The 11,834-nt window shown below is 49.3% G+C and overlaps 1 protein-coding gene across 1 annotated transcript; it reads right to left on the bottom strand.

Annotated features, from left to right (window-relative positions):
• Positions 1–5,226: 5,226 nt before the first annotated feature.
• On the bottom strand, positions 5,227–5,628 carry LOC135813057 (uncharacterized protein K02A2.6-like). Its single transcript, XM_065326276.1, has one exon. It carries the CDS (start codon positions 5,626–5,628, stop codon positions 5,227–5,229), a length of 402 nt encoding a protein of 133 aa, XP_065182348.1.
• Between the last annotated feature and the right edge of the window lie 6,206 nt (positions 5,629–11,834).

The raw sequence follows: 11,834 nt of genomic DNA, 5'->3' as shown, positions 1-11,834 counted from the left end.
GTTGGTAACCACCCAGGAGAATGAAAGAAAAGTCAGGAAGAGTCTGAGAAAGTGAAGAAAGACGTGTGTGACCATAATCGTCGGGAATCGAACCCGCAATCTATCGATTGGAAATCGCTGCACATACCACTGCACCATATGGGACACACACACACACACACACGTACACACACACACACACACACACACACACACACACAAATATTGTAACTGCCTTTCTCTACCTGCTCCCAGTCCCGTGCCATCTCCACACTTGTACAAAGGGACGACGATAACAGCATTTCGAAGACTGTTTATTGACACGACGACGAAACACAACTAGACATGACGAACTCAAGACGAATACATCACGAACTCAAGACGAAGACTGCTTTTCACACCACAGCAACACGCGCATGCACCAACATGACGTACACACGACGTACATGTACACAAAATAACGTACTACAACACAAACACACACACACACACACACATGTACATTGACAGCCACACATACAATTGCTTTGCAATGTTCTCAGTTCATAGAAGAAACAGGACTGCTGCAGCACGGAACTGACGAGGGACGGAGATGGAGCGAATACTGCTAGGCAGGTTGTTCCAGCATAGCGCACCCTGGAAGGCGAATGTCCCCTTTCCAGAGTTGCTGCGGGCGGGTGGCAGGCAGACACCCATGCCGGAGTCCAGGCGCATGGAGCGGCCACAAGCTGGCAGCATCAGAACCTGAAGCTCAGGACTTGCTTGGCAGTAACGGCAGCGCCATGCAAGGAATGCCAGCTTCTGCTTGTACACTTGGGTTACCCGATACAGTGAGAGGCGCTCCAGTAGGTCATGTGCGGATGTCCATGGCGGGCGTCCGAACACTACACGGGCACCACGGTTTTGCAGAACCTGTAGTCGATGACAGTGCCTGGCTACCAGAGATGTCGAGAATGCATTTGATCCGTATAGAATATCGGGCATTATGATTGACTGGTAGTAAGCTATCCGACCCTGTGTGCTGAGGCAATGCCGCATCCTCCACAGGACTCCGATCTTTTATGATACACGGTTTGCACAGCGGGTTACGTGGTCATCCCAAGACATGTTGCTATCAAATGTTACGCCAAGGTACCTGGCAGACTCCACAAGTGGCAGCAGGGTCCCGTCACAGTTCACCGAGAGTGGAGTATGCTTCTCAGGTAGGTTCCCAGAAATGGAGATCACCTGGCTTTTGGAAGCATTCAGGATCAAGCCACGGTCGTTTAGCCAGTTAGCAATAGCTGAAGCTGACGCAGACAGAATTGCAGACACTTCAGGCTTAGTCGGTTTGCTGCAATTGAGACCAATGTCATCTGCAAACTGCAAAGACAAAGCTTGTCCAGCAACATAGGGTATTTCCCGAGTGTATTGGTTGAACAAAATGGGGCCGAGCACCGATCCCTGTGGCACTCCGCAGGTGCAGAGAGTGATAGTGCTGCGTGATGGTCCGATACACACATGCTCGGTCCGTTCGAAGAGGTAAGACATGAACCACCGCAGGGCTGTGGCCGTGACGCCAATATTGAAGAGGTCGAGAATTAGTTGGTGATGTCTAACATTATCGAATGCTTTTGACATGTCCAGTAAGCAGACACCTGTGTACATTTGTTTGTCCCGGGCAGTAAGGATACGGTTGGTGATGAGAGCTAGTGTGTCCTCAGTGGAATGGCCGCTGCGAAATGCAAACTGACTAGAGAGAAGCTACTCCGTGATGTTCATGACTGATACAAGTTCCTTCTGCACCAGCTTCTCTAATAGCTTGGACAGGATTGGGAGAAGGGAAATGGGACGGAAGTGAGTGGGAACTGCTGGGTCACCAGTTTTATATACTGGTGATACGTGTGCAAGCTTGAAGGCAGAGGGTACTTTACCACGGGATAGTGAGGCATTGAAGAGAGCAGCAACAGACGGAGCAATGATATCAGCACAGCACTTCAGAAGTACTCCTGGCATGCTGTCACTGTCTGTGGCCTTGGCTGCATTGATGCCTCTCAGGAGACGATAAACAGAGTTGGTTCGGACATACTTGAAAGCTGATAAGGCTGTGAGGCATAATGGACCCTGTGACATGGTGAGCACGGGGTCTATCATTATCAGTCACAACTTTACTGAAGGCTGTGGCGACATCCTCCACATCACACGTTGGCTCAATACGTTGGCGAGTTCGAGATGTTACAGTGTTGATGATATGCCACAGTTTGCGTGGATTGCAACTATGTTCAGCACCTTGAGTTTGGAAATATCCATTGCGTTTCCTACGATTGGCATTTCTGGCAGCCGCACGGGCACGCCTGAATGCCGAGTAAAAATGGGTGCTGTTCTTGTTCTGAAGCCACTGGCGATGTAGGCTTTTCTTGCGACACCGGAGTTGGTACAATTCCCGGTCAGACCACAGGGGATATGAGCTCGCCTTCCTGCTGGTGGATTTGAGACGGGCATGTCTGTCAAGAACACGCATGAATTTAGTGTGCCAAGTGCTCCACATCTCATCAGTGGAGGAAGTCGATTGGAACACGCTCAGGCTGGCATTGGCAAGCTCATTCCGAAATTCTGGAAGGTATATGGTGCGCATGTTGCGGGTTAAACTGGTGCCCTGGCATTGCGAGGAATGTTGATGCTTAATATAGTGTACTCAGTTCGGTTCTGAACTGTGGTTTTCCTGGCGGGTTGCGCCAGCGTTTTACAGGGAGTGTAATGAGGTTTCCCTTTTGAATCCGTGAGATAGTTTCACCCCGGTGTGCTTCTATTTTTATGATTTGTTATCAGTTCATTTCTTCTGTCTACTCTATAAACGTTATAATTTCCGATGTTATTTGCCATACATATCACGGTTGACGCTCTATGTTCTTTCGTCGAGGTTGTCCCGACGCGACCATGCATACCGCCAAATGTTTCGACCACCAACCCGCTACGAATCACAAGGACGTGATTGTCTTTGAGAGGGGAGGTGTAGCGTTGGTCACGCGTTGGTCACGCTACAAGCTCAGCATTTGCGTATACGCTCAGCGTACTGTTCAATACGAATTTCGCTACAAGCTCAGCATTTGCGTATACGCTCAGCGAACTGTTCAATCCGACGTTCGCTACAAGCTCAGCATTTGCGTATACGCTCAGCGTACTGTTCAATACGACGTTCGTTCTACCATACAACGGTTGCATGACAGTACTTTGCTGTTTTTGATTATTTTCCATAAATTTCGTTTATTATATCTTTCACAATGAGTTCAGAGTTTTACTGCTAGGGACAGTTTTGCCGTTCTAGAGAAATAGAGAGAATTGTTAATAAAGTTAGTTTCGAGTTGTTAGGTTGTTTGGCTCCAAGCCCGCTACACTTTCACTGTTGATTCCGCGTGGCCGTTGGATTGAGGGTAGTGTGGGGCGGAAAAAAAATTTCTGTGCATATTATCTTTGCTATTTTATCACAGTTTTTGTCCAGATGCGCTTGCCATGCCTACATGATGCATAATCGCCATTGGGGATATACACCGCGCCAGGGGGTTTTCCCGGCTTGCTCGGTCCAGGAAAATCAATCTGACGGTCCCAAGTGGTTCTGCATCATGGCCTATTTCTGCCATTCACTGGCATGCCTATTCTATCTGAGACACTCTGTTCTCAGTCCTTGCTTCCAATCCTCACTCGTTATCCGGTTCACATCTGGCTGCGGCCAACTACCCTTCACTTTGTGTAGGTCGCTATTGCGGTCTATGTCTCTGTGTGTGCCAGTATAAGTTGAGCGAGAAATCTGCATCATCCCCAAAACCACCTGCCAAAATGTGAGCAGGTCGGCAAACTCCAAAACGCAAAGGCAGCAGAGCAGGACCGAAAAGTTCAAAAACGAAGTCGTTGTTCAGCCACTGAGGAGCCCAACTCCCAAAGTGGATAATCTCGCCTTTCTCAGCAGCCTCCACTGCGATGTCTCCTTGATCGCGAAGAACAGGCGAGATCTGCTCGCAGCAGTCGTGGAGACAATGCGAAATGTTTGGCTCTGATTGTATGCATCGTTGCGGGGCAGTCTCGAGAGCGGAGGCGATAATGAGTGCCAGCGCCGCCGCTGTCTCCACCTAGTTGCTAGGGAAGGCACTAGTGTAAATCACGAGCATGTACTAGTAACACAGAAGGCCATCAAGGATGCGGAGAAGTTGCTCTGTGGCATGCAAGAACGCGTCGATCGACCTGCCACTTTGGTTGGTTCCAGCTGTTATGAATAGAGCAACGGCGACTCAAACTGAGACTCTTTTCCCATCGATTTGTCTATATTATACACATGTCATTTGAATGTTGTGAAGTGTTTCTCTTCCAATAGAACACTTTTTTGAGCACAGTAACGCATTGAAAAGCCATAAGAAAAAGTCAGTAACTTTTTGGTTTCCGGAGCAAGTAGGCGTGTGAATCACTGCGTGCAATCTTACATATGAAATAAAGGTGGCTTATTTTATCCTCTGCAAAAATCTCCAAAATTTGGAAGAGCGGGCCCAAAAGCCAGAAGCCAAAAGCAGCAGAAACATGTCTTCAAAAATATGTCCTGTTTGCAGTGAGGCCTTGGAAAATATCCTGGATCTCTAAGGACACGTTCGTTGCAGACCTTTCTAGAAGAGACAGAAGTGTAAAAGATTACTACCTTAGTTTTGATAAGGCCAGGGATCTGCGAAAACCACCCATAGGTGCTATTTTGCCGAAAATGAGTTTTTGGCGGGACGTCAGTCCTTGAGCACTGCCCAAGCATAAATGATAAAGTTTTATGATCAAGATCCATCCATTTATAGAGTTATGAAAATAGTGAAAATAAGTGTTTGATCTGACGATGGATACACCTTGCTATGCACAGTAATTCAGTGGTCTACTAGGTGTTACATGACCAGTCTTATCTATAACCAACAATGCTACAATGCTACAGCCGTGTCAATGGCACAATAGCAGGGAGTAGTAAGAACAGTCTCAGAACGGAGCAAAGGCAAAAACTGTTGATTCCGATGCAGGACTCTTCCGTTTCAGGAGACTTCATAACTGCGGCTCGACGTCTTGTCGGTGATTACTACAGGCTGCCATTGTCTCGACTTGCCGTCGATCGGTTGAATAAAAACCTTTGCGCCAGAAATGAGTGACGGAAGGTCTTTCCTTCGGTGGTTGAGGTTCTCAGCGGCCAGCGGTCTTCTGGTCTCCTTCTTCTGAATGTCGGCTGATGTATCTGCAGCGGGCTTGAGGTGATCATTCAGGGTTGGCAACACAGTTCTGGTTCGGCGACCAAAATTGTTGCACGGGACTGGTCCTGAGACTTTCAGTGGGTGTGTTGCGGACATTCAATAACCCAAGGTATGGGTCAGACTTCTCTTCGTTGCAATAATTCATGAACTTCTTTGCGTCCTTGACAACGGCCTCAGCAGCACCATTCGATCTGCTGTTGCCTGGGCTGCTGCGCTCATTCGAGAATTCCCACTTCACGGTGAAGGCGCTAAATTCCCGGCATGAGAACTGGGAACCATTGTCGGAGACGACTACATCAGGGATGCTATGCCTCGCGAAGTGATACTTGATCTTGCTGATGCAAGTGCTGGCCAGGGTATCAGGAAGGAAATCAACCTCGTAGAAGTTGCTCAGGTAGTCAACCATAATGAAGTAGTTTCTTGACTGGATGGTGAAGATTTCGATCCCCACATTATGCCACGGGCGATCTGGCACTGAGTGTAGGAAGAGTGTCTAGGGCTGCTGCTTGCTGGTATGACGAGCACAGGTTTCGCAGTTTTCGACGAACAGGCAAATCTCACTCGACATTCCAGGCCAATAAACGAGGTCACGGTCTCTCCGTATGCAGGAGTTTACTGCCATGTGACCGGCGTTTGGTTTGATTTTTATGGCATTGCGCATGGACAGTGGAATGACGATGCGCTCGCCACGGAGCAGAAGACCGTCTTGTTCTGTGATTTCATCTCGGTAGCTGAAGTAAGGCCGTTTTTCTGGGCGTACTAGATGGGGAGTGTCTGGCCACCCTGACATGACCTGGTGCATTAGCTTGGTGAGACTCGGGTCTTGCTGTGTAGCGAGGCGAATCTCATTGTCCTGACGCTCACTCACAGGGCAATGCTGAAGATTGTTGACAGACACCTGCTCATCCTCGCTATCACCGGGAAGTGGAGGTCTGGACAGTGTGTCAGCAATGTGCAGTTTGCTGACTGGTTGGTAGGAGAGCTTTATGTCGTACGGCTGGACTCGCAGTAGCATGGACTGCAACCGCTTCGGCGCTTTGCTTACCAACTTCTGTGAGATGGATACTAACGGCTTATGGTCAGTGATGACATCAATGGTATGCACACCATACGTGTAGTGGTGAAACTTCTCCAAACTGAACATGATGGCTAGCATTTATTTTTCTATCCGTGCATAATTGCGCTCGGCAAGCTTCAACGAACGACCGGCGAAAGCAATGGGGCGATCATCTTGCATGAGGACCGAGCCCAGGCCATATTCGCTGGCGTCGTTCTACAATATGATCTTAAACCCTTTGCATGCTGAGCCCCTTTTCTCCAATCCACTGGCTTTCCAGCGCACTGACTCTCTTGGTGGAGTATGCACTCACAGCTCCGAACGAAATTTATTCTCATTTCACTCCACCTTGATAGATTTTCATCGTCCTGGGCTCGTTGGAAAGACCAGGACCAAGCGAATCCATCCTGGCAGCTCTCAGCTCCATAGACACATCAGGGCCACTTCCACTCCACCGAGCCTCGGAACGGCACAACAACTCAATTTCACATTCTTGTTCGGCTTCTTGCCCAAATTCAACAGATTTTCACAATTCTAACTGCGCTGCAAAGCTCAGATCCAAGCACTTCATTTGATGTCCATCACGCATGCGCCGTGCCAAAGGGAAATCCCCTGCCACGCTCTTCAACATAAAGAAGACTAGTAATGAACAAAAAAATCGCGTTCACTCTGGGCCGTGATTTTCGTGTTCATCTTGTTGCCGCTCAATGAATTCTTATCCTATCGCAAAGAACTTTATATCACCAGAAAGATGAGGTCAATACCTTTCCAACGGTGTATTGATTGTCGCGATGCGTTTAGGTTTGACGAAGTTACGAAAGTTTGTACACTGGTCTATGCGCTGCGATATATCGCGCGATTTTTTTGCGAGTTAACTCGTACGTAGTGGATCAGGTCATGCATAAAGTGCGAGTTAACTCGTACTCAGCACGCAAAGGGTTAATGTTCGGGTCGAAGAATGCCAAACCTGGTGTGGTGGCCAACATCTGCTGGATTGTCTTGGACGCGCATTGCTGCGTGTCAGACCACACGAATGACGCGTCCTTTCTGCAGCAGGTTCTGGGGTGGCTGCATGACATCGGTGAAGTTCGAAATGAAACGAGAGAGGTAGTTCACCATGCCGATGAACCTTCCTAGTTCAGTGAAGTTGGTTGCAGCTGCCCAGTCGTTGATGGCCTCAGTGTTGACTTCCAAACCATCTTTGGTGATCCGGTGTTCCAGGAAGCTGAATCTGGATATACCGGTTTCACTTGCTACTGTTGAGGCGGATTCCGATGCTATCACATTGCTGCAGGAACTTGGCTAAGTTGGCGTCGTGCTCAGCCTGATCTCAACCATGTATTACAATGTCGTCCGCGATAACGATGATGCCCTGGAGGTCTCCAAGCACACCTTGCAAATGCGTTTGAATTATCTCAGATGAGATGTTGGCAAAGAACGGTAATGGGAGGAAACGGTATCGACCAAAGTATGTTTGGACCATCGTCAACAGGCTAGATTCCTCGAATACTTCGACGTGCCAATAGCCTGATGCCAGGTCCGCCTTAATGAATACCCTCGCTTCCTTCAGCTCATGCCGTTTGTCGTCGATAACCGACATGGTGTAGTGTTCGCGCTGTAGGGCTTTATTTAGTTCCTTTGGGTTGATGCAGACTCGTAGGGCTCCAGACTTTTTCTTTGCCACGACTTTCTGGCAGACCCAAGGTGCGGGCTGGTCGGCGGGCTGTATGACCTTGAGGTTTACGAGGTGGGTCAGTTCCTCCTTTTAAGCTTTGGGCGAACAGCTACAGGCGCACGTCGGTTGGGCATGATAACGGGCTTGACCGTCTCGTCGCACTTCAAAGTCTGCTTGCCAGGCTGGCTGCCAAGCTTGTCGCTGAAAACGTCTTTGTAGTCCTCAGTCCAATCCCTGATTAGCACAACGTGGGCGAACTGGTCATCATTGACTGTGATGAGACCCATCCGCTCACATGTCTCCAGTGACAGTAGGGGAGTACATGTTGTATCGCTGAAGATCACTAGCTTGACGACATACTGCTTGTTTTGCGAGGATTCTTCAGGGTCTTTCGGCACGCACCCACGGGCTTGACGTCAGCCTAGTCCCACGTCCTGAGCTTGCCACGGTATGGCCTGATTGCTGCTTGGCCAACATACGTCTGTGGTATCATATTCACAGAAGCTCCGGTATCGAGTTGAAACACACTTTCTTGACCATCCACTAGCATTCTCGTCTTCACCTCCTTCTTCATGCGGCTATGGAGCGCATCCACCCAATCATCATCGTCACTGCTAGGCCATACACCTGGCACATGTGTTGGACTCGCTTGCCTTTCTGGCTGGTTGGATGATACGAGGTCTTGGGTTTGCCCTGCTGACAGACTGACTGAAAATGATTCTACTTCCCGCACTGCTGGCAGGTCTTTCCAAATGCGGGACATTTCCACAGTGGGTGACAGTGTCCACAATACCTACAGCTCTTGGACGCCACATGGTGAACAGCGCACATGTCTGTCTGATCACCCTTGATGGAGAGGTGCTGTTCCGGCGACTTCTCGGATGCTTTACAGGCGTCGACTGCGCGTTGCATAAACCTGCAGGATGTTGTCCGACATGCCGAATTGGCTGCAGGGACATTCTGCACCCAATTGCAGCGGAAGTTGGGCCCGGAGTTGCTGACCAACTACAACAGATGGCGATGTGACACAGGTGCCGAAGAGTCCGTACCCCCCCCCACCTACTGCAGTGGGTGCTGCGCGAAGCAGCCTTTTGCACGCAGGCGAATGAGACGCTGCACAGCATCCCCAACGCAACACTGGGCTCCTGGTCACCGCCATCCGCCAAGCCTTCCAGGTTATGACCAGCTATGGCGTCTGCGCTAGTGTCATGGCCGCGCGTTGGCGGGTTTGTGACTTGGCTTAGATCAGCCTAGTGGCTAACCAGGTAGGTGACCAATATAGTCACCATCCAAGTTAGCTAGCTCACACAGAATGACAGGTTTCTAATTCCACTTGAACAGTGTTTACTGAACCATTGCAATGCTAAATCGAAAGAATCAAGCGTGAAGAGTCAAAGACCCAAAGCAGGAGAGAGTCGAGGATGAATGCCAGCAAAACAGCTCCTTATATATGCTACATTATCAAAAGTAGGCAACAGCGACAAGAATGCGTAAGGATTATTTCTATTTTTCAAACAGTGATGCAATCAGCCAAACTAGGATATAACATTAGTACTTGTACAAAGATCAATCCGGGGAGCCCGCTCACCCAAATGTGAATACAGTGTTCTCCAAATGCTGGCATGATCTTGGTCCGCGATCTGGTGGCTGGGATGCATTGCAGCAGGCGGAAAGCGTAGCTGTGCCGTTCTCGTGGCTTCACTCAATATGGGCTCTTCCTACAAACATAGCAGCAGACGGCAATGCCGTGCTCCCTCCAACGGGCCTGTGGTCTAGAGTACGCAAAGTACTGTCGACCCTTTGCGTCTTACGACACGAGAAGAGGCGCCACTCTTGCTCATCTAACAAAATTAATGTATCAGCTCCCTTGCAGGACTAAGCGTGGTCCCCTTAAGCTCAACAATGTAGTGAGTACAATGCTTACGACTTGTACTGAAAGTGTTGCCGACGTACGACAACACTTTGCGACTCTAGGCCACGAGTTGTAAGCCATGATTGCTCAACTAACGAAAGTGCCAAATCCTTCGCAGGACTAATCATGGTTCTTACAGAACTCTAGAATATTTCGGAGACCAGCTTTTGGCTGCAGAACTCAATGTGTGGTCGCTTTCACGACGAGTCTGATCCGGGTCATGACAATTCCCCGGCCTCTCAAGAATCACGTCCCTGTGATCTCAACCATCATTAAAGTCAGCGGGTCGTGACGGTAATCGCCTAGCTCTCGTTGGCCAAGCCAATTGGTTCTGTACCGCAACAGGTACGGGCATAGAGTACGAAATGTGCCTCCACTGGTGGGACATTTCCATCAAAAAATCCCAACTTCAGCTGAAACTGGTACTGCTCCACTATTGTAGAAATGAGCCTGGTGTTGATGAACAGCACACAGCTTGTCACGTACAACTGAATGCACGTTTGCCAATCACTCACACAGAGCTTTTTACGTATGACGGTTCGCCAGTTTGTGTCATCCGAGATGAAGGTAGACCATAGGCCATAACGTGTGGTCGACACACCCCTCTACCACGTAGGTATCAGGTTCAGTACAAAACTGCCGCAGAGCTCCAGGAGCCATTTCATAGACTTGGTGGTATCCAACGAATCGGTTCCACCCACACACCATCGATTACAAAAGACCTTGCCGACCTCGCCAATACGTCCACGGTAGGTTCATTGCTGCCAACAAGGACAGAGGTAATACACACACACTGTAGAACAGTTCTGTGGTAGTACAGTATGGTTTCGCAACCAACTCGCTGAACACAGCATCGCAATATTCCAGATGTTCATCAATGAACGCTGAAACAGTGATTTCATTCTAGATACACTAGAAAATTCAAGATACACTAGATACGCTGCAATGGTCCCTGAGCAGTAAACTCATGAGCCGTTGAAATGAGCTGATTGTACATTCCGAATGGCATTACAAGAACTGATAATTGCAACCGGGCCTAGAGAAGACAGTCTTCTCCTTGTCTGCAACTGCCAAAGGCATAGTAACAACTTGAACACAGGTCTAGGGTGCAACATGTTTGCATCGTACAGAGCGCTGAGCGTCTCTTCAATTTGCAGGAGGGTATACAGGTCCCGCTCTGTCGCAGCACTAAGCTTCCTGTAGTCAACACTAATTTGGGTCAAACTGGCTGTCTTTCAACAAGTACAATAGGCGACCACCAAGGACCAGTAGAATCTTCCACCAGCCTCTGCTGTGGAAGCCTCTGCTATTGTCAACAAGCCCGCGAGCAGTTTCACGAGAATTCCATGGTATACGCCGTGCAGCCTGTGCAACAGGGCCACGATCACATGTCTCAATCTTATGTTGAAGCACCGAAGTGTGACCAAGCTCGGATGGGTTGAATGCGACCGCATCACGGTACCGAAGTACAAAAGTCTGTATGCAACCCATCTCCTCCAAGGAGATGTCTTGTCCGAGACCGGTCCCAAGACAAGATCCGTGTGTTCCAGGATCGAGTCCACCTCGTCCACACACTTAGGCTCCAGGATCGAGTCCAGCTCGTCCAACCTACAGGGCTCCAGGATCGAGTCCAGCTCATCCAACCCACACGGCTCCAGGATTGAGTCCAGCTCGTCCAACCCACCAGGTTCCAGGATCGAGTCAAGCTCGTCCAACCCACCTGGCTCCGGGATCGAGTCCAGCTCGTCCAACCTGCAACGCGAGCCTGCTACCAGACCCTTTGCGCCAATACGCAACTGCTTAAAGACTCTGAGGGGATCCTCTGTTTTACCTATTTGAAAAGAGGTTTCTCGCTGGCCATCGGCCACAGTATCTTCGGTCCCAATGTTCATGACCTCAGATATTGGTTCTAACCGACCGATCCGCATCGCCCTCTCTAGAGCCACTGCCTCGTCAGAGGAATTCAAC

The sequence above is a fragment of the Sycon ciliatum genome, chromosome 3 (assembly GCF_964019385.1).
Source record: "Sycon ciliatum chromosome 3, ocSycCili1.1, whole genome shotgun sequence".
Taxonomy (NCBI): Eukaryota; Metazoa; Porifera; class Calcarea; order Leucosolenida; family Sycettidae; genus Sycon; species Sycon ciliatum.
The sequence above is the reverse complement of the archived record's forward strand: the minus strand, read 5'-3'. Positions and strand labels throughout refer to the sequence as shown.